Raw genomic sequence first — 24,456 nt, forward strand, 5'->3', positions numbered from 1 at the left:
CGTACATAGCACTAATCAATTTAATGTATTTGTTTGGTATACCATACAAGGATACAACCTTTACTAAAGCCATTCTATCAACAGAATTGAACGCTTGCTCGTAATCTATAAAACTGAGGAACAAAGGTGTTTGAAATCTAAGGCACTTCTCAATTATTAGCCTAAGAGTGAAAATTTGGTCAACACATCCACCTTTTCTAAAACCGAACTATTCATCTCTTAAAACTTTGTCTGTGGCATTTCTCAGTCTAAAATGTATCATGTTAGTAAGTAATTTACTACCTAAAGAGATCAAACTAATCCCTCAACAATTATCCCGGTCGTTTTCATCACTTTTTTTTAAGATCGATTTGATTAAGGTTTTCCTAAAATCGTTAGGTAATTCTCCTTTTTCAAAAATAATATTCATAATCTTCAGTAACTTATTTCTAACCTCAGAGCCACCATGTTTAAGAAACTCATTTAACACCCTATCAGCACCCGGAGCCTTATTATTTTTTAATCCTTTTAGTACTGTCGCTAATTCCTCCTGACAAAACAAATCTTCCTTCACATCCAAGGTATCACAAGCTTTTTTCATTTTGCTCTATATCTTTTCCTGTAACTCTACCTTGGTTAAGCAAATTCTCAAAATGTTCGGCGACCTCTCTTTAGTTTTTTTCTTATCGTTAATTGCGGCCCCATTTCTATCTTTAACTGGGCCAAGTCCAGATTGACTACTACCTCTCAATTTGTTAACATTTCAGTACAATATTTCTTTTGTTTTCATATGATCTATCACTCAGATAATTCTTGTACAATTCTTTCTGCTTTCTATTAAACATAAAGCTTGTTCACTAATATTCTTAGCTGCAGTTCTAGCTTTCTTTCCTAAGACACCTTCAGCAACTTCACAAATTATTTTTCTAAAATTATTCCAACCATCTTCCACACTGTCAATTCTAAACTCTCAAGTTTAGTATTTAACTATCCCTGGAAAAATTCTCTCAAATTCTCATCCTGGAGTCTACCAACATCATAACTTCCTGGGAGGTAATTACCCTTCCGAAATTACAGCTTTAAATTAACCCTTGACACTACTAGATGGTGATATTTACTTCTAACATCAATAACGGCACTCCTGTATACCCTAGTATCTTGTATTGATCCTGCAAGTTTTCGGTTTACTATAACATAATCAATAAGGTTTGCTTTTATTTCATTAGCATTAACGAAACTTCAGTTATCGCACGCTTACCGCTTTCTTAACCAGTACCATAAATTCTAAAAGGAGTAAAAATTAAACAAATGGTAAAGTCAAGTTTAAAACAAACTAAAGTTTGGCTACTGCCACCTATAACCCTAAACCTTCCAAAGCATCTTGCTTTATTTGGGCTTCACTGAAAACGTAATGTATTTTAAAAACTTTTTTTTATAATTATAGCTTTGAAACAAAAAAAAAACTATTAAATAAAATCTTGAATTGCTGAGATTCCCAGGAACTAATATTATTATATTCTAAACATTCAGTTTATTTTCATTGGTTCTTTCCAGTAATCTTGACTATCATAGCGATTTCTTTTTCGTCTATGTTTAAAAAAATATAATTAACTTGAGTATTCATCTCAATTTTTACTCATTTCAGTATTTATTTATTCATCTCTATCAGTATGTGTTAATTTTATGTTTATTGCTATTATTTATTTTAATTTCAGTTCGTTTTGGGCTTCAGTTAATCTTTAATAGCAATGTCTGGTCGTTTTAGTTTGAATCATTATAGGAGTTTGTTTCTACTCGTACCAAGTTTTAATATAGCTCTTTACTTTTTTTCAAAAAATTCTTTGTCAGAAAGTTTTTTTAGTTGGTTCTAGATCAAAGTCAAGATTTGATCGAACTTTGATCTTACAATAATTTTATTACATACTAAACTTCTACGCAGAGCTCATCTTAGCGATCCCCAGATCTTGAGATCTGTTGGCCGGATCTCATGTTGGCCAGATCCAGATCTCATTGAATCTGTTGGCCAGAACAAAATTTGCTTTTGAATTAACAGCTTCTGCAACTTTAAATGTAACCAGTGCTACTACCACCCCAAGAAACAAGCCGTTCCAGCTAGGCAGTGTTTAAAAATTTTAAAATCTGTGAAAAATCAGTACAGAGTTCACAGACACAACCTGACAGAAGTTTTATCTTCCATTTTACACTTTTCTTTCATTGGCTAATTTTCAGCTTTTGCAAAATTTCTCATTGAAGGTTTTAATTTTTTTTTCTTTCAATCTAGCAGAGGCTAGAACGACGGATTTTAGTTACGTTTTACTATTTACCTTAAAAATACAATCTGTGAAATGACGTGATTTTTTACTATTTTTTCATGTATTTAGCTTTACCAATGTCTCTTTACCTTGGTTCTAGCTTATTATTTAGGCAAATGGAAAAGCAGAGAGTAGCAAAGAATCAAGTTTATAGCTAGGAACGGTTTGAGTGAACTTCACAATAACAATCTACAATTGCAGCTTTTGGTTTGATTTTTAGCATTACTTCTTTTAACTTTTTGCTTTTCAAGTAACTCTAGGAAAATTGTCTAGGGAGACCTCTGCAAATAAAATCTTCGGTACTCCCTAGAATCCACTTTCTATGCAATTTTGAAAATTAAAAATACCAAAAAATTCACACAGTTGTAGTTACTGAAGAATATTACTGAATTACAATGTTGATACAATAATTAGAAAGTAAGTGGTTGCATTCTCTTTTCAATAAACCATCAATGAAGCACATACAAAATTGTGATAATTCAATGAGAGCCCCTATTAACATGCCAAATTGATCAAACCCACTTTAGAGTGTGTTAATATGCTAATGTTAATCCACTCGATCGACATTCATCAATAAATCTCCTAAAAACACAGATTTGCATCCCAAAAGCTACAAAAGACTTTTTGGCCTTTGAATATTAAACAACTTCTTAGCAGACAATTTTAAAAACTTCACATTAAACAATGCTTAAATACATTCTCCGTATTCATAACATACTAAAGTACGCACCCGAGGAATTGAAAATCAATTATTTTGCAGTAGGCATCAAGACATGGCGAATTGTAGAAAAAGTCAAGATAGATAGTCCGAGTGAATGAGAGTCAAATCTGGGATAAGCACTTTTTAGGATTATATAAAAATGATGTTATTTCATTTGCTTATAGATAAGCCTATCTATCATCCATACATATGTCATTCCTAGGGTAGAACTAAGGTAAGATAGTCATAGAAATAAGGGATAAGAGATTGGATTGATTTTGGGGTGACACGTGACGGACAATTTCCACTGGACTTGTATGCAAAATTTGGGACGGTATTATAAAAACAAGTGATATATTTTCTTCGTCGATTATCTGTATTGTCTGTTTTATGTAGTAAGTTAATTTGACAACTCAGTTACTTATGTAGCCAGTCGATGTTTTTTTTTGTTTTGTTTTTTCCTTTTGCCCCAATGTATACATCGGTCTTTTTTATTGAAATCTAGGGCAAGAAAATTCTTTAAGACAAAAAAAAATCTCTAAGATAAATAAGCAAATGGAAAATATTGGACTATACCCCAAAACCTACAAATCATAAAACATTACCAACAAAGCAAAAAGAAAAAAGAAAAATCAAAAAGGAGGAGACAATTAGGAGCAATATTTCCACGCAAATATGTTAAATATCTTTTTTATGGAAAACTCAGTGGCTGCTTGGAATATAGTTTACTTTTCAGATTAAAAAAGAAACTAAGAAGAGTAAACATTTTCAATAATATACATTGGAAAACTGCTGTGCTAACCTACAGTCCAACATAGTCTCTCTTGAAATTGTGCCCCTTATCACAGACCAGCTTACTGATACCCTCTAAGCTTAACGTAAATACATTCTAAGACCAGCCTGGCTATACATGACATATGAAACTAAGAGAGGAAAGAGAATAATAAATGAAAAATAAAATCAAAAAAGTGAGAAAACGAGGATTTTGTCAACCAGTGGCAAAACATGAACACGAAGAACAACCAAATATTTCGACAAGGACCTCTGCCATGTCGTCCTCAGTGTTAAACAAAAGAGAAAAAAAAAGACTCCCGCCTCCACCTGAGCAAAAACATTGAGGCCTTACAAGGTTTAACTTAACGGAGAGGGTATCAAAGAGCTTCCGTATGGTTGCAAAGAATATCTCTATCTGAGAAAGTGATTTATACTTAGTTGTGTGTAGGTTGAGAGGATATTTTCAAATGCATGTAACAAAAAGTTTTTCCTTCCCTAATTCCATTTTTCATTTCAAAACATAAGTTACTTTCTGAACCGCCCTTGTATTTGTAATTTTTAATCTAAAGTCAACACTGACAACGGAACAATATATTTTAAAGCTAATGATATGTTCTGCAATAACACTAACAAAGTTTATCTTCAATATTTTCAATGATAACCTTGAAAAGGGCATTAGAGCTTTTAATTTGTGAGCAAAGGGGCCCTCCCCAAAGTTTCTACAACCATCTTTTTTATGTTATGAACGACAAAAAAAACAATATGTAATACATGGGACACGCTTATGTCTTCACCAAATCAGTGCTGTTGCATTTACCATGATCGAACTACTAACATATTACTTCTAGCGACAGAAAAACAAGAAATATAACTCAGTAGAGACTTAAAGCGTTGTTTCTTGTGACTTAATTTGCTTTTGCCTCAGCTGTTTCTTCTGAGTAGTAGGAAGTTTAGCAATGAATCCAGCAAATAACAAGTCATTTTCTTTTCTTACAAGCGAAAAAATAAACAAACCCCATTTCGTATGCATGTCATATTTTTATAGGTGGATTATAGATACTCTTTGGTGCTTTTGTATTCATGTCTGAAAACTAAGTCACAATCGCACATAAAACAAGAGAAGTTTGACATTCTACCCAAAAAGTAATAGCTATCATTTAATTACCCTAAAATATGGCTTTTGTTCCGAAGTTACGCCCTTTTCTATTAATTTCAATGAGAACCGGGAACAAGGAAAGAAAGCTAGACTTACCTCGTAGAGCCTAAGTCTAACCGCCTCACTTCTAGTGCTAACATTTTCCAAGTGATGACAAAAGCTAGGTTTAAAAAACAAATTCCTCCCGCCATCTGTTGCAACTAGCAAAAACAGGAGCCTCTGGGCTTCTTTTGCTACAGATAGTTCGTCGTCTCCAATTAGTGATCCGCATTTGTATATTAATTCTTCATTTTGGCACAAGTCAGTCATTACATTTGGTGATCCAGCCCGAAGAACAAGCTGCAGCTAAATAAAAACATTTTGTTTTAATTGCGTTGAAGTAAATAATAAATAATATTGTATTGCTTAAATATGGCTAATAAGCCTCTATTACAAATATGAGAATAGCATAGACTTCTCTTCAAGTCAGACTTCTTTTTGGACTTAGTTGATATTATACAGTTCAAGATAAAATATTGCGTCTAATTTATCTCTGAAACTTGAAATCACGGGAGACATGACAACCAAATGGTTCTGTACATAACATGATTTTTCAGGATCCAACGCGCAATTTCTTTATAGAATCACTCACCTTTGATTATAAATTGTTTCCTTGCGGGTGGTTTTGGTTGAGTGATGGATAGGGCGCCGGAGGCACTTTTGGTAGGGACGGCTTTTGTGAGGATTTAACTATCCTTCGTTGTACTCTCTCAAGAGGATCAAGAGCCTTGATGTACGAAGGCTGGATGGCACTAGAGCTATGCTCTAGAATTGGCTGGACTAAAGACCTAAACAAGCGCTTACAAATTGCCAAACCTGAAGTTTCTTCTAAGGACCCAAGCTACCTTGGTTCTCTGCATTAGGACACAAAATTTGGCGATATGGATTAACTACTTATAACTGCGCTGCGTCATTAATGTCATATACTATCTGGAGCTGACAGAAAGGCCTACTGGTCAAATAAGGCCAATGAGATGGGCGCCTCACAAAACAATAAAAGAAAGCTTTATCAGATTCTTGGAGAATGTAAGGGGAAGAAGAGGCAATCTATCACCCTCTTGAGTCAAAGCGAATGACGGGAAGCTGCTCATCATTAGGGAAGAACGTATCAAAAGGTTCAAACACTTCCAAGAATTGCTGAAACCGGGAGTTACTAATATCAGAAACAAATATTCCATATTCTTACCTAACCCAACAGAAAATCTTTTGAAAATGTTACATGAATCCGCCAACTAGAGTAGAAGCAGTCCAGGCAATCAAACTGCTTTAAAACCATGAAAGTCCTCGAGTAGATGGGGATTTTGCTGGGCTGCTGAAAGTTCTGGCTGAGCCAGCCGCATATGAGCTCCATGAACTTGTTACGGATGTATGGGACAATGAATATATTCCTGATGAGCGGACATCAATAAATGTCCCCAGACTGCTGACACAGGAACGCCAGGAATACCATAAGTCCTGCTATGAGCAGATAATCAATTTGATTTTCGCTCTTCCATCACGGGATTCCCAAGCATAAGTACCGACAGGGCTTACGTCTAAGCCAGAATAGAAGAAGATTAGTATTTCTGAAATTTAGAAGACTCAATTGCACTTTAGATACTCCTCCCTTTTCCTCAAAGAATGTCTGGAGGAAGAACTTGCAGGATTATATTTTAAATCAGCATGTCAGTGAATATAAATCTATACATACTGATCCTGGACATTCTTCTGGGCCCCATACACTTGTTCTGTACCATTAACACTTGTTCTAAAGTATTAGACACAAACCTGTAATAATCTTCCTAATTCAGCCCTCCTCCTGTTAAACCCGTTTAGACCTAGATCTGTGTTTCTCACCAAGAGTTATAAGAGGGTCCCCATCCCAAGCAGAATAAATATAATTGTATAATAATAATAATAATTTTATTATAAGCCAAAAAACAGGCCATACAGAACAGTATTCTTAATCACACTCCACAACAAGTTTGAAATATGAAACAAGTTTGAAATATCCAAAATCATAAATGACACTTTCTTGCAACGTTCATCATATTCTATCTTGTATCCCCAAACAAATAATACAGGCTTATCATAACCTGACCCTAGAGAGAAATTATTTAGTCACTCAAGTGAGAGTAAAAAAACAAAATGAACACTAGTGCAGAAGGGTAAACACGTTACTCTAACTTCTAAAAACAAAGTTACAACAAATAAAAAACAAATTCATTATAAGTGTTGACATGGCTTCCAATGGCAACAAGAGTCTCTTGACCTAACCTCAATCTTCATGAATAACCTAAATCATAACAATTACCTATATATCAAAGCTTTTAGACAACGGTGAGAGTCAAAAAGCTTTGCCAGGGAATGTTACCATTCAGCTTTTAACAAGCAGCTTTTAACAGAACAAAATTTTAACAGATGAAATGGCAGGAAATCCTTGTTAAACTTTCTTATAAAAGAAAATTTGAGTAAATTCACCATAGAGTTAAGTTTGTGATCATTAAATATTTTTTGTGTCCCAAGTCAGAGGTCTGGCTTCTTGTGTTTCTTACTCATACCCTATATTGATATTAAACTTGACATATTAAGGAGATAACAGATGAAAGACTTCTAGATGAATATTCTTGTGTTTTAGCATTAACCACAAGACTACAACTAGACTAATGGTAACTAAATTTCTAAGAATTTAAACATTTTCTAGCCATATTTATATTTTTAGACTGGGTGGAAAACTGGTAAAAATCTAGAAACCGGGGGTGAGGAAAAATATTCCTCCCTTCCAATTTGGACCACTAGCTTTAAGTAATTTACTTATGTATATGGCCTGTAATTTGTAAGAATTGAAACATTTTTTAGCCATATTTGACATTTTTAGACTGGGTGGCAAACTGCTAAAATCTAGAAACCAGGGGGGAGGAAAAATATTCCTCCCTTCCAATTGGGACCACTAGGTCCAAGTAATTTACTTATGTATATGACCTTCAACATTTAGCAAAGCCTACGGGATCTTTCACATGCCATTCCTCTTTATAACTTTTACCAAGCAGCTTTTAACAGAACAAAATTTTAACAGATGAAATGGCAGGAAATCCTTGTTAAACTTTCTTATAAGAGCAAATTTGACTAAATTCACCATGGAGTTAAGTTTGTGAACAGTAAATATTTTTTGTGTCCCAAGTCAGAGGTCTGGCTTCTTGTGTTTCTTACTCAAGCCCTATATTGATATTAAACTTGACATATTAAGGAGATAACAGATGAAAGACTTCTACATGAATATTCTTGTGTTTTAGCATTCACCACAAGACTACAACTAGAATAATGATAACTAAATTTGTAAGAATTTAAACATTTTCTAGCCATATTTATATTTTTAGACTGGGTGGAAAACTGGTAAAAATCTAGAAACCGGGGGTGAGGAAAAATATTCCTCCCTTCCAATTTGGACCACTAGCTTTAAGTAATTTACTTATGTATATGGCCTGTAATTTGTAAGAATTGAAACATTTTTTAGCCATATTTGACATTTTTAGACTGGGTGGCAAACTGCTAAAATCTAGAAACCAGGGGGGAGGAAAAATATTCCTCCCTTCCAATTGGGACCACTAGGTCCAAGTAATTTACTTATGTATATGACCTTCAACATTTAGCAAAGCCTACGGGATCTTTCACATGCCATTCTTCTTTATATCTTTCAGCTTATCTGTTAGTTATATAATGCAGGCTACAATAATGCATAATTGGTAATCAAGGTTTTAACTTCAGTTCCCTTTATAATCATATTTATAGTACTACTTTTATATCATTTTGCTTTTCCTTTTGGCTTAGGAATTTTGAAAATCTACAAACTGTATTAAAAGAGTATGAGCACGCCATTTTGGAATGGGAAGGGAGGGGGCGTCAAAAATTGTTCTTGGGGAGAAGAGCAGAAAAATGAAAAACATAAACAGGCGTGACTTTAAAGGTAATTATGTTTCAACAAGGCGCATTCAGAGCACCTTCTCATACTGAAAACTAGAGATTTAAGGAAAACTTTAAGAGCCTTGCATCTTAAAATTCTTGTAATTTGCTAGTTATAACAACCAAAAGTCCCTAAAAGTCATAAAATCTTTATGAAAATCACACCATCAGATTCAGTGTATCAGAGAACCTACTCTAGAGGTTTCAAGCGCCTATCTGAAAAAATATGGAATTTTATTTGAATGTGGAAAAATGTGGAGTTTATTTGTTTTTGCCAGGGGTGATCGTACCAGCCACTGGTCCTAGAATATTGTAAAAGAGATCATTCGAGCGGAAATTAAAAGTTCTAGTGCCCTTTATAAGTGACCAAAAAAATGGAGGGCAACCAGGCCCCCTCCCACGCCCCTTTTTTCTCAAAATCGTCCGATCATAATTTCAAGATAACCATTTTGTTCCGCATAGTCGAAAGGCCGAATAAATATGCCTTTGGAGATATCAGGACGCCCCACAGTCCCTGGAGAAAGGTCTTTAAGTTACAAAATTTGCCTATTGTTTGGGTATAGTATTTGTTATTGGGTAGTATGCATACATTTTTCGGGAGGGGGGCAGGGGAATTTTCAACTGGTGGGATTTTCCACAAGGAGGGAAGTTTCCAAGGGGTAATTTTTCAGGGGAAAGTTTACACTGGGGGAATTTGCCAGAATTCCTATGCGAAGTTCTTCTTATGTCTTGCTTTCTCATTGCCTACTCAATCCTGCTCATGGAGATGTTAAGGGTAATTGTCCAGGGTAAATTTTTACCAGGATTGAATTGTCAAATCCTTGGGGAGGAGGGATTTTTCAGTGGAAGAGTAGCCAGATTATCTGACATTATTTAAAAAACGATCAGAAATTAAATAAAGTTTTTTCAACTGAAAGAAAGAGCAACATTAAAACTTAAAACAAACAGAAATTATTCCATATATGAAAGGGGCTGTCCCCTCATCAACGCCCTGCTCTTTAAGCTAAAGACTGCCTCTTTGTCACAACTCTACTTTCCAAAGTAATAAAATACTTTAGTGTAAAGAGCGGGGCGTTGATGAGGGGAGAGCCCCTTTCATATATGGAATAATTTCTGTTCGTTTTAAGTTTTATAAAAAATAATAAATAATAATTATATAATAATTATATATAAATAAAAAAAATATATATTAATAATAATTATAATAAATAAAAAAAATCATAAGTTTTTAACAATACAACATAGCCTACTTGTTCCAGTATAACCTCTCTTGGAAGAGGCTCAGAGTGATTCAAACATTCCAAATAATTATCTTTATATTGAAGATATACTTGGTCAGGACACAAATTCTTACATATTTTTCGGATAACCTCACATGTTAACTGAATTTGCTTCCTAAAAAGAAAAGAAAAAAAAATTACTTCAAGAAGAAACAGCCTTTGTCATGTTTAAAGCCTTGGACTAATATGATTTTTTAAAGATGCACGCATAGCAACAAACGTCATTTGGGGGCTATTCTGTAATGCCCCCAAACGTAGACAAATCTTACTTTAGCATATTTTGTTATATACATTCAGTCATATATGAATATATATATGAATATATACATAAATATATATATATATATATATATATATATATATATATATATATATATATATATATATATATATATATATATATATATATATATATATATATATTTATGTATATATTCATATATATATTTATGTATATATTCATATATATATTCATATATATATATATATATATATATATATATATATATATATATATATATATATATATATATATATATATATATATATATTTATGTATATATTCATATATATATTATATATATATATATATATATATATATATATATATATATATATATATATATATATATATATATATATATATATATATATATATATATATATATATATATATATATATATAAATATATATATATATATATATATATATATATATATATATATATATATATATATATATATATATATATATATATATATATATATATATATATATATATATATATATATATATATATATATATATATATATATATACATATATATATATATATATATATATATATATATATATATATATATATATATATATATGTATTAACATACAAGATTAACAAATTACAACCCTCGTCACAATAGTAAAGAAAAAAATTAAAATAAAATAAAACTACTCTCTTCTTTTTGCAAAATACTCATCAAGATATCTTCCCACTAGACAAATAAATTGTGACGACGTACTTTTCAAGGCATCAGGGAGCAGCACTCCATCATTCCCAAAATGCATATATATATATATATATATATATATATATATATATATATATATATATATATATATATATATATATATATATATATATATATATATATATATATATATATATATATATATATATATAGAATGATACTTCAAATATACTTCAGGAAGTTCACAAAAGCAAAAGCATGCGCACTGTAAAAAATTTCAGATTGGATCATTGCCTCAATCTGTGAGACTAAGACATTATTCCTGTATTCTGTGATTTTATCTATATTGCAGAAATTTAGAGTGTCCATTAAATTGTGATTAACCTCAGTATGTTAAAATGATTACTGCGTTTTTGAGATTTTTCTTTCTAACTCCCCCCAGGGAACCGAATTATTTGCCAATCATCATACAAGCATTGCCATATTACTGTTTAGGCCACAGTTTTTTGGCAGAATTGAGAAGTATTTCTCAGGTAGTTTAGAAGTAAAAACACCAAAGATGCTTAGATCGCCTTCCCAGACCTCAAATTCTGAGAAGCAAGATAGTATCCATAAAAATCAAACACCCAAAAAGAAAAAAAAAACCTGCAATGAATACAAATATCCAGATACTATCATAGCCAACTCATACCAAGAAAAGATCAAGATGTTCACCAATGAACATCTAACCAAACAACAGATGTTCTGTAATACAACAGACCCTCCACAATTATTTGCTGTATTGGACTTGACGTGGATCTTTAAAATGAGGAAATGGTTGACAGCAAGATCACGGATACGTGTTTATTTTTCCCAGGGGTGATCGTATCGACCCAGTGGTCCTAGAATATCGTAAAAGAGCTCATTCAAACGAAACTTAAAAGTTCTAGTGCCCTAGGAAATTAAAAGAACTAAAGTTCTTTAAACTAAAGTTGTACATAACCGTAACAGAAGTAAGAAACTGCTTAGAACTAAAGTTCTAGGAAATTAAAAGTTCAAGCGACCAAAAAATTGGAGGGCAACCAGGCCTCCTCCCACGCCCCTTTTTTCTCAAAATCGTCTGATCAAGATTTTGAGTCGAAAGGCCAAATGGATATGCCTCTGGAGGTATCAGGACCCCCCACTCTTTTAGTTAAAAAATTTGCCAATATCAGCAATAACGAGATAACAGTTGCTTTATATTTGCGTTGCTAAAAAGTTTGGTACAAACAATACAAGCCAAAACTGTTTCAGCGTACTACTTGTTTGATACACAGTCACACCAAAATAACTGCAAGTAGATGATTCCCGCATGCCCATTTTCTTCTTTTTCTTCTAAATAACAACACTTGGAGTCTCCTTTCGATTTCATACAAAATTTTTTGCTATTGGCTTCCAATCTTCTTCTTCCACCTTCCAATTACTGCTACTGTCCAAACTGATGCAGGTTTCAGAGTCAGGGAAAACATGCTAAACTATATTATTGCACCTTAATAAACGAATAACATCCTAAAATAACGTTCTTTCTTCATTTCCTGGCAGCTTGATAGCTCACCCGTGTCTGGCTTTATTTTTAGCCTTGAGGAAATATTTCTTGCTCTGTTTGCTGACTTTGCAATAGTATTTCAGCTATAGATGAGGTGTTGTAAAGTCTCATGAACTGAAGAACAAAATATACAATTTGGATCCCTCTTTTTTTCAACTGTATTCTTCTTTCCTTGGTATCAATGAACCACTTTGAATTCTGAAATATAGGCCGTTTTCATCTCATGATGAGAAAATGAGTACCAACTGTAATGGATTCTTGTTAGGATTTCTTCTCCAAATTGTGTCATGTAGAGTTTTTTAATTTAGTTTTGGGTCTATGTAGAAGTCTGCTGTTTAATTTGCAAGTAAATTGACCATCTTGTTGTGCTGAATTCCTTAATGACTTGGCATGTGACGGAATTAAAGCTGGATGTTCCTTTATGTATTTTCTATGACAGAATCTCTGACTGACTTATAGACCTGACTAATGAGCTGTAGGGCAGACTTGGAGTCTGTGAGCAAGATTACCTTCTTAGAGTCAGGGGGCTTTTTATTCATAACATCAGAAGCTTCAACAATAGTCTTTAGCTCTGCTGTAAGGATGGATGTGCCATTTGGAAGCCTAGTGGATATATGTAAGGAATATCCAGGAACAACCAAAGCTGCAGCTGCCTTGCTTCCTTTCAGTGAACCATCCGTTAATATTTGCAGGATATTAATGAAGCAGGTTGTCATTTTTTGCTTGAAGATAGCTTGCACTTGACCAGGAAGATAATTTGACTTTATGTCTGGGATAAGCTCCGAGCAAGTTTCAACTGGTTCAAACTTCCATTTGGGGGCTCCTGAAATTGGTAGAACCAAATGACCTCATCTTTCCATGTCTAAACCAAATCTTTAAAGAGCACCTGTGGTGCAATTGGGGCACCTTCTTTTTCCACAGGACTAGAGGCAAAGGTTATCTCAAAAACTGGATGAATATAGACAACTGCTTGGCTCTTTGTGAAATATTTAACAATGAACATATTTCTTCTGTCTTGTATTGTAGGCATTCCATAGCCTCCTGAAACCTAATGTCCAATCCATTGTACATCACATTATGAATTTATCTTAGGGTTAGCCTAGCAGTGAAAGGTTAGCCTAGTCCACCTGTCACTGTCGATCTGAATAATTTAATTTTCGTGTTTAATGACGAAGAGGATGAAATTCCACTTTCAATGTTCAGGATCAATGCTCGTGCCCAGATCGAAAAAGTAGACCCGGAAAATCAAGTCGCCCTTTGTATAAATGGAAGTCCTTAGAACAGTTTACTGGTGCTAATTTTCATTCTGAACCAATTGACAAAGATCAAGGACCATCAAACCAAAGCGACTGGAAGCCTCGCAGATATTTCCTGACATACTTCTCAGGCCATTTCTTTGAACAGATGGCGTTTGCGATGAATTATTACTACCAGAAAACGTAAGACAAACTACTTGCGGTGACGAACTCGGAACTGAAGACATTTTTCAGTGTAACCATTCTGATTGGTATTCTGAAATACCCAACTATCAGAATGTTCTGGAGCAAAAGATTCAAAGTCCCAATCATTGCTGAGAACATAAATTGAGACATTTACTTCAATCTCTGGAGTAACTTGAAGTTTGTTGTGGAAGATGAATATGACCAAGGGGCCAGAACTACTGACCGACTATGGAAAATCAGACCACTTTTGGAAGAAGTTCGTAGAATGTGTACTTCTCAGAGGTTCCTAGAATGTGAATGTATATCCTTTGATATAGGAGAGTTCCAGAGCTTTGACGAGCAAATGATCCTATTTTCTGGACGACGTTCAATGAAGCAGTACGCCCAAAATAATTCAATCCTTTGGGTTTGAATTACTTTGTGCTAGCTGTTTCATCTGGCTTGGTGTATGACTTCATCATTTACCAGGAGAAGACTAAGTTCTTGGAAGACCTTTAAGTGAGGTGAATAGAAAGTTCTGCCGTATTGCATCTAAGTAAAGGCATCATAGAAGGAACCAGCCTCTTTTTCGACAGGTTTTTTACTTCGACGAAACTTCTTGAAGACCTTGACGCTCTAGAATCAAAGGAGTAGGCACGCTGATGAAGAATCGTCTAGAAGCAGCTCATCTGAAATCTGATGGAGAGCTGAAAGGACTTGGTAGAGGAAGGTCTTTTAGTTTTGTTTGAGAAGACAGAAAAATTGTACTGACCCAATGGAACAACAACAAGGCCATTTTCCTAGCCTCAAACAGTGTTGCCAAATTACCTAAGAAAAAAGTATGGAGGTCAGGGTTTACCTGACCTCCCATGCAACAGACAAAACTATCATCTACTATTACTGACACGCAGACCAAAAAGTCGACTGTGTTGGTTCTTCACCACGTCATTAATCTGGCCCTGTCCAATGTCTGGTTGCTCTATAGGAGAGGCTCAGTCAAACTTGGTCATTCCTGCAAGCAACTTCTTTACTTCCAGTTCAAAGTCGGGAAGTACCAAGCCATTGAGAAAGCTAGGGCAGTTTCAGCCAACCTTCTTGAGTCTGACATTGCAGACGAAGACATGAGAATGGAAGAGGAAGCCGAGTAAAAAAAAAAGAAAGCGCTGTCCTTTGCCTTTGGAACTGGAGCCCTCGGTAGTAGCAAAACATCTCCCAAAATTTGATGATACCCTGAAGAATAGTGCTCACTGTCACTACTTAGGTTGTCCAATGCACACAAAAGCCTACTACATCAAGTGTCAGCTTTTTCTTTTCTTTCATGTGGACAAAGGAACAAAACAGTGTTTTACTCTTTTTCACCAATAACTAGTTTTGCTCTCTTTTATATATTACAATATATCCTAATAAAACATCAAGCTGAGACTCAATGTCCAACTGGTTGAACATCACCCCCCACTCCCCCTAAGTCCGTGAAAAAATATTTGACCCTGGATAAATATTTAACAATTTTTTTTCATTGGCGAGTTTTAAATGTGATTGAAATCGATGAAGGAAACCTATTTGGGACCCTGAGTTAATAACTTGGCGTATGATTTGGGAGACCCAACTCCCAAAAGCTTTGCAGAGGGATCATACATGATCTGCTTGCCGTCCAGCCAATAAATAGGGGCAAAGGGACTTTTTCACCTGAAAAATTATGACCTTGGTTTTCCTGGCTGAAATTGCCAGAGAATATGCTTTTGAGAATGCCGGCAGCTTTGATCATCCTTTTGTTGATTTTACTTGCCAATTGGTAGAAAATCTTTAGCAGCATCCCATTTTACTGAATCGTCTGAAAATTCATCTTTTCCAGTAGTGTCACTACTGAAGATTTGTTCACTTAGGAGGACCATAAAGAGCAAAGGGCTAAATGCAGAACCCTGTGGTAGACAAGTATCAAGTTGGGTAACTTCAGAATATTCTTTGTTTACTCTGACTTTTTAGCTGTGATTTGACAGGTAATCAAACAAGAATTTTACTACCTTCTCAGGCATGTCCATGCATCACAGAGTATTGCATTAGATGTATCTATTTACATGATGGAAAGCAGCCTGAAAATCAAATGAGACAATAAATAATGGTTTACCTTCACTTTTGGATTTTCTACTGGCTCCTTCAAAAAGAATGATGTCGTCCACTGGAGATCTATCCTTGATTGAGATTTTGGAAGCATTCTGCTAACTTCCACAAACCATTCTTATCTTCTTTGTACCCTTTTCTCTATAACTTTTCTCAAGACTGGGTCTATTGGATTTATGCAGATTTATGGATATATATAGAAACGTGTCTATTGGATTTTATCTAGGGGTGGATAAGGTTTAGCAGCTGCCACAACTATAGCTTAGTTCCATATTCATGTGAACGTATCTCTTTCCCAGAATGCATTATAAACTGGAAGAAGCATCTTTTGAGAAGCATAACCACTTTCTGCCACTCACTTGTAGCAGAATTCATCTTCTCCTGGAGCTTCCAGCACATTTGCTTAAAAGATCAGTCTCACCCGTTATGACTTTATGATTTGAGAAGGGATTGCAAAAATTGTTGGAAGAGGAAAGTGCTGTACAATCCTAGATTGGGGAAAAAAGAAATACTAGTGTTGTCTCTGGGTAGTACACAAATAGCTTGAATGGATGCCTATTAATACTGTCACGAGTTGCAATTCCAAAAACAAAGACGATTCAATTTGCTCCAGGTATTTCTTGTATTTCAAACCAGATAGTACTGCAATACCAGGCTAATGGAATAGACCAATACAGTATTCATACGTTTTAGCAAAGAGGGGAAAAACGGAAACTTGTTAATCAGCACCTATCAACTTGTCAAAGTTGCTGAAAATTTGAAAGGGCACCATGTCAAAGTATTAAATTAGATTATAAGAACACTGACATTGTATTAGATAGTATGCTGGCAGAACAGCTTTGGAATAAAACCTATGGGGAAAAACTTTCTATTTTAGAATTATACAAGAGAACAATTAATGTTGAAACACTCACAACTTGGGAAATAAGAGCCATTCCTTGATCTAAACTCCCCTAAGTCAAGTTAAATAAATTCGTTTCACTTCAAGTTCACTCCAACATATGGCACAATCCAAGTTTGGCCACCAATTTTGTAAGTCAAATGCAGAAAACTTATTGCTTTTGAAATTATAGCGAGTTGAGAGCCCATATGGTGTGATAATTGTGAACCTTTCTTGTTCAAAAATTAAGTCTTCAATAGAACAGCAAGCTTTATTTCATGAGTTGCAATTCTCCCACAAGCAACTATGGGTGTGAAAATCAAGCAGTTTGTGGTAATGAACTGTAAGTAAGGAGCCACATGGGTCAATAGTAACCAAAACTCTAAAAAACATAATTCTAATATCAGTAGATACATCAAAAGAATCAGCTTATTATGCTGATTCCAAACATATAAGATTTATTAAGTTTCATGTTACCCATCAAAAGTTACAAGCCTGAAACAATTTGCCTAATTTTTGAAATAGGGGGAAAACACCCTGTAAAATTCAAGGAATCTTAATGGAAATCACGCAATCATATTCAGTGTACCAGAGAGCCCTGCTGCAAAAGTTTCAAGCCGCTATGTACAAAAATGTGGAATTTTGCCAATTTTGCCAGAAGACCAATCATGGATGCATGTTTATTTGTTTTTTTTTTTGTTGTTTTTTCCCCAGGGGTGATCATGTTGAAATAACAGTCCTAGAAGACCGGGAGAGGGTGCATTCAAACGGATATTAAAAGTTCTAGTGCCCTTTTTGAGTGACCAAAAAGATTGGATGGCAACTGGGACCCCTCCCACACCCACTTTTCCCCAAAGTTAAATGATCAAAATTTTGAGATAAGCATTTTGTTCAGTATTGTTGAAAGATCAAATGACTATGTCTTTAGGTGTAAAATGACCCCCCATAGTCCATGGGGAGAGGCCTGTAAGTTATGAGATTTGCCCATTGTTTACATATAGTATTTGTTATTGGGAAGTAGGCTATACAAGCGTTTTCTGGGGGGGGTATGCTTGGGGTGGATTTCTATAGGGAGAATCTTCATTGGGGAGGGAAGTTTCCAGGGGCTGAATTTTCCAGGAAAATTTTACACTGGGGGGATTTGACAGAATTAGTATACAAAATTCTTTTTAATTGTCTTACATTCTCTTTGCCAAATTTTTCATGTGGAGATGTTCTGGGGGAATTATCCGGGGATATTTTCAATGTCTTTTGATTTCCAGAATATAATTTCCATGAAAGTGGGTATTTCTGGAGTGATCAAGAAACCGATTAGAGATTAAAGTCTGATTCATTTGAAAGAATCCTAAGGAGGATTTTTCAGGCTGGATTGTCAGCAAGCAATTTTACGGGAAGGGGGATTTTCAGTGAGGATGGAGCTGTCTGGAGGAAATTTGACAGGGGGGATGGTGTGCACTTTACGTTGTATTAAATTTCAACTGAGTTTTCCGTGGGGGGGGGAATTTTCATAGAGTGAGCCAGATTTACTGGCATTATATGAAAAAGATCAGAAATTAAATTTAAAAAAGCAAGTTTTTTAGCTGAAAGTAAGGAGCAACATTAAAACTCAAAACGAACAGAAATTATTCCATACACAAAGAAACACGGACGCTGTTTAATTAGAATAGAAGCTTTTTAAAAGTGCTAACAGCTTTTAGTGTAAAGAGCAAGGTATTGAGGAGGGGACAACCCTCCATATATGGCATAAATCTTCTAAAATTAATATGCAAATTTCGTTTTAATTCGTCATGTATGGTGAGCCAAATTTGAACCTGCATTAGTTGAAAAACGCTCAGAAACTTAAAGGAAAACAAGTTTTTTTTTTAACTGAAAGTAAGGAGCAACATTAAAACTTCAAACGAACAGAAATTATTCCGTATATGAAAGGAGCTGTCCCGTCCTCAACGCCTCGCTCTTTACGCTAAAATTTGACTCTTTGTCACAACTCTACTATTTAAAACAGTAAAAAACTTTAGTGTAATGACTAAACAAGCAAGGCGTTGAGGAGGGGACAGTCCCTTTCATACAGGCTATGGAATAATTTCTGTTCATTTTAAGTTTTAATGTTGCTCCTTAATTTCAGTTTTGTTTTTGTTTTTTTTATTTTATAACCAAACAAAACAGTATGTTTGTCTTCAATCTCTTCTTTTATCCCTTCAGTGTGCCCACTGTGTGGAGGAATGGTTCTCAATCAAGATCCAAGTACAGATAGAGACTCATACTACAAGGGCTATAAGTTGTATGGGCACTCTTCCTTGTAAAAACAAATGTGTCCTTTGCATCAGAAAAGAGCTATTATAGTAAAATAGGCTGACTAAATGAAACTTCTGTAATATGTTGTTAACAAGAGAATTTCCAAGCCAGAATTAACTCAAAGACTGAAAACACCATCCAGTACCTATATACATAATTCCTCTAAAGATGATGTGAGCTAACTCTAAAAAAAAAACTTCAAAAGCAGTAGAGTACCCCACCTCAAAATGGATATACACATGACTAAACCTCTAGCCCTAATCCAATAAGCACCAGTAAAAGATCTACATTATTCTCAGCATAGACCACAGGTAGCATCAGAATCAAGCAAGCTAGAAAAAATGCAACAAATTTAAACGTTAGCCATTTGATTCAATCTGGTGGATAAACACCCCAAGTGAAGGCAATTAAGACTAGGAAAGCTATCACAACCCTTCTTGATCCCACCATATGGACTTCTGCAACTCCTGAAAAGTGCAATAGCCATCCTTGGCACATCCAAAAAAAAAGTGAAAACGCAGAAACAGATGAGAGATATGATATACCCAAAGAAACTTAGCAAAAGGAAAAAAACATTTTGCACCAGAATAACTTGGAAACATTAAATAGAAAGACAAAGGGGAGAGGATTTTCTCTCTTCAGCAAAACAATGATTCAATACAAAAGGCAAATTTAGAAGGAAATAATAGAGCTTAAATTTCAAAGATCCTCCAATGGAATGTGATTCCTTTAAACTCAATAAAGATTCTGGACTTAACAAACTGGCTGTGCAAAAATAATGCTGACATTGCATGTCTCCAAGAAACAAATCTACATGAGCTGAAGAAGATCATCACTACTGTTTTTAATATAAACAAAAAAGATAGTCTTCCCATGGGACACAGCTACAGGGAGGAGGACCCCACCTCCAATGTTCCAAGTGTTGGTGCGCAGTGCTGAAACCTTGAAATTTAGCTTATGTTTTCAGTCAAATGTATCTTACGTTTCCACATTTATTGGCACAGTGGATAATTTTTTTAGCACAATCTTTAATCCCCCTCTCCAAACTCAAAACCCTAGCTGCACCCGCGGTCTTCCAACTGAAAAGAGGGGGGGAGTCTGTATTTGTAAAAAAAATTATTTATCTCACTCAGCAGTACCAATTAAAACTTACAACCACAATGTGGATGTAGTTGGGGTCATGGTTCACATAAAGAAAAAAGTGGCCACCTTAAAATATGTTTGTTTTATAATCCCAATGGAAGAAACCCATTCTTGACATTTTGTGTCAAGAGCCAACTGGGCAATAACCAATCCTCTGTGGTGATTTTAATACTCTTTTTCACCTATGGGAAGATGTCACTCAGTCAAAGACAGCAGAAAATAATTTTGAAAAAATGATTCTAGAGGTCCCAGATGGTTTAGTCTTTATGCTGTTTGGTATTAAGAACTATCATAGGCAGAGCAATTGCGCTGCCTAAGTAAAGAACAATGTTGGTACAATGTATTATTATATATTTAAAATAGTCAAAAGTGATTGGAAGGCAACTAACACCCCTTCCATGCCCACAATTTCCCCAAACACATCCAATCAAAATTTTGAGACAGCCATTTTGTTCAGCATAGTTGATTTCCAGATAAAAATTATGTTTTTGAGGACGACACTCCTCCACAATCCTCAGGGAAAGGGTTTTAAGTTATGCCCTGGGGGCGTATAAGAGCAATGTTGACACAATGTATAATTTATTATTTTTTTTTTCCTTTAGACCAGGGCACTTTGTATCAAAGAAGTTGTTGCAGAAACTTTGAAAAGGGCCCATTCAATTGGAAATTGGAGTAGCTTGTGAACTTCTTAATAGTCAAAAGTGATTGGAAGGCAACTAACACCCCTTCCATGTCCACCATTTCCCAAAACACATCCAATCAAAATTGGCAACTAACCCCCCTCTTACGCCCACCTTTTCCCCAAACACATCCAAACAAAATTTTGAGATAGCCATTTTGTTCAATGTTGTTGAAAGTTCTGGAAATTATGCCTTCAAGGATGACAACCTCAAAAAGGCCTCATTTGATTGGAAATTGAAAGGGACAGTGCCCTTTTAATAGTCAAAAGTGATTGGAAGGCAACTAACACCCCTTCCACACCCACTATTTCCCAAGACACATCCAATCAAAATTTTGAGATATTCATTTTGTTCAACATAGTTGAAAGTTCTGGAAATTATACCTTTGAGCAGGACAAGCCCCCCACAGTCTTCAGGGCAAGGGTTATAACTTATGCCCTGGACACATATAAGGTTTTCATTGAAATCTTTGTCATAGAAACTTGAAAGTGCTCATTTAATTAGAAATTCAAAGGGCTAGTGCCCTTTTCAATAGTCAAAAGTGATTTGAGGGCAACTAGCCCCCCTCTCATGCCCACCATTTATCCAACCACATCCAATCAAATTTTGAGATAGCCATTTTGTTCAATGTAGTTAAAAGTTTTAGAAACTAGGTCTTTGAGGATGATAACTCCCTCAGAGCTATCTGGGCAAGGGTTGTAAGTTATGCCCTGAGGGCATATAAGGTTTTTATAGATAGTGATGTTGTAGAAACTTCAGAAAGGGCTCATTTGATTCGAAATTAGAAGGGCTTGTGCACTTTTTAATACTCAAAAGTGATTGGAGCATAACTAACACCCCTCTCACACACACCATTACCCCAAATGCATCCAATCAAAATTTTGAGATAGCCATTTTGTTCAACATAGCTAAAAAGTCCCTGCTGATGCATATAAGGTTTTTTTTTTTATAGAGTGTTGTTGTAGAAAATTCAAAAAGGAATCATTTGATTGAAAATTGAAATGGCTAGTGCCCTTTTTAATAGTCAAAACAGATTGAAGGGCAAGTGACCCCCCTCTCATGCCCACCATTTCCTCAAACACATCCAATCAAAATTTTGAAATAACCATTTTGTTCAACATAGTTGAAAAATCCATAAATTATGTCTTTGAGGATGACAACCCCCTCACAGCCCTTAGGGCAATGGTTGTAAGTTCTGCCCTGGGGCATATAAGGTTTTTATAGAAAGCATTCTTATTCAATTGGAAATTGAAAGGGCTAGTGCCCTTTTTAAAGGTTGAAAGTGATTGGAGGGCAAATAACCCCCCTCTCACATTCACCATTTCCCCAAACACATCCAATCAAAATTTTGAGATAGCTGCTTTGTTTAATATAGTTGAAAGTTCTGGAAATTAGGTCTCTGAGGATGACAACCCCCTCACAGCCATCAGGGCAAGGGTTGTAATTATGCCCTGGGAGCATATAAGGTGTTTATACAAAGCTTTGTCATAGAAACTAAAAGAGGGCTCATTTAATTGGAAATTAAAAGGGCTAGTGCCCTTTTTAATAGTCAAAACTGATTGGAAGGCTTGACATTTTATAGTAAAGATTGATGTGGGTACAATGTATTAATACTTTTTTATCCCTTTTGTTTAGACCAGGCACTTTGTACTGAAGGAGTGGTCATAGGAATTTCAAAAAGGGCTCATTTGATTGAAAATAGAAAGGGGTAATGCCCTTTTTAATAGTTGAAAGTGATTGGAGATCAACTAGTCCTCCTCACACACCCACCCTTGCATTTGCCCATAATGTTTAAAAACTAAATGTTGCCTTAATATTAAATCAAAATGCACTGTGTTAATGATAATTCCCAATAAGGCATCTCAGCAATATCCCAAGAATGACTGACAGTATTATGTTCATACTTTTGGTGCTACTTCTGCTCTCAAATCAAAATAGCGTAAGTGTATCCAAGCTATCAAAGAAAGTAAATGGTTTTTATGCAAGTGGTATCAAATTTTCTTTTTCAGGTCAACTAGAGGTCATACCAGTTCAGGGTATATATTTGCACATTAGGGGATGGGGGTAAAATTCAATTTCTAATGTAAATGGGAGGTAAGTTTAAACTTTACCCCCACCCCCCTAATGTGCAAATATATACCCTGAATTGGTATATAGGGGTGGGGGACAAATTCATTTCCAACAAAAATGATTATTATATTTGGAAAGAGCATAAAAAAAGGCATTGAGTGGTATATTCACTTTATTTGTAAGGCAAGAATATGATCTGGTAAAAATTTACCTAAGTTTATTTCTGATGAAATTGAGAAGGACATTTAAACTTTACCCCTACCCCACTAATGTGCAAATATAGGTATTTTTTTTTAGTTCATATTACTGACATACAACTAAAGTAAACATACCCCTTGATGCCTCTTTTTATGCTCTTTCCAAATAAAATAATCTTTTTTTTGGAAATGAATTTTACCCCCACCCCTATATATACCAATACAGGGGGTAAATTTTTACCAAATCATATTATTGACTAACAAATAAAGTGATTATACCACTTGATGCCTTTTTTTATGCTCTTGCCAAATATAGTAATCATTTTTGTTAGAAACAAATTTTACCCTCACCCCTATATACCAATTCAGGGTATATATTTGTACATTAGGGAGGTGGGGTCAAAGTTTAAACTTAACTCCCATTTACATCAGAAATAGAATTTTCCAAGCCCCCCCCCCCCCTAATGTGCAAATATATAGGGTAAGACACCCAGTAGTTGGCCACCTGCCTATTCTTGGAAAGAATCTTTTATACTATTTTAATAACCAATTTACAATGAGCTGTTTGTATGTCCGAGTTTAGGCAGAATTGTCACTTGTTAGTAAATTCAAAAATAGGAGGCACTGTACAAGTGAAACTATTTGAATTAGTAACCTACTTGTTCAGAAATTCTCCAGAAATTTTTTGATACAAAAATTAAGTTTCTAGGTGGTATAATACAGTAATTAGAGTAGTTTAGATGTCAAAAAGTTTTTAAAGTGATTAAGGTGTCCGACTACTGGGTGTCTTACCCTACCCTGAATTGGCACATATAGGGGTGGGGGTAAAGTTCATTTCAGACAAAAATGTTTATTATATGCCCTATTTGAAAGAGCATAAAAAAGGAATCAAGTGGTATATTCACTTTATTTGTAAGTCAATAATATGATTTGGTAGATATTT

At 34.8% G+C, this 24,456-nt stretch overlaps 1 protein-coding gene across 2 annotated transcripts in view; it reads right to left on the reverse strand.

Annotated features, from left to right (window-relative positions):
- Positions 1–24,456, reverse strand: part of LOC148938520 (26S proteasome non-ATPase regulatory subunit 5-like) — a 49,490-nt gene that overhangs the window by 24,317 nt on the left and 717 nt on the right. For both annotated transcript variants that reach the window (XM_089107730.1, XM_089107729.1), the window contains exons 2-3: positions 10,150–10,294; positions 5,018–5,266 (exon numbers count right to left, since the gene is read on the reverse strand). In XM_089107730.1, coding sequence (XP_088963856.1) covers positions 5,018–5,266; positions 10,150–10,294 — 394 coding nt within the window. The remainder of the gene's footprint in view (positions 1–5,017; positions 5,267–10,149; positions 10,295–24,456) is intronic.

The sequence above is a fragment of the Artemia sp. Qi Xiang Cuo genome, unplaced genomic scaffold (genome assembly GCF_049724085.1).
Source record: "Artemia sp. Qi Xiang Cuo unplaced genomic scaffold, ASM4972408v1 HiC_scaffold_3180, whole genome shotgun sequence".
NCBI classification, from domain to species: domain Eukaryota; kingdom Metazoa; phylum Arthropoda; class Branchiopoda; order Anostraca; family Artemiidae; genus Artemia; species Artemia sp. Qi Xiang Cuo.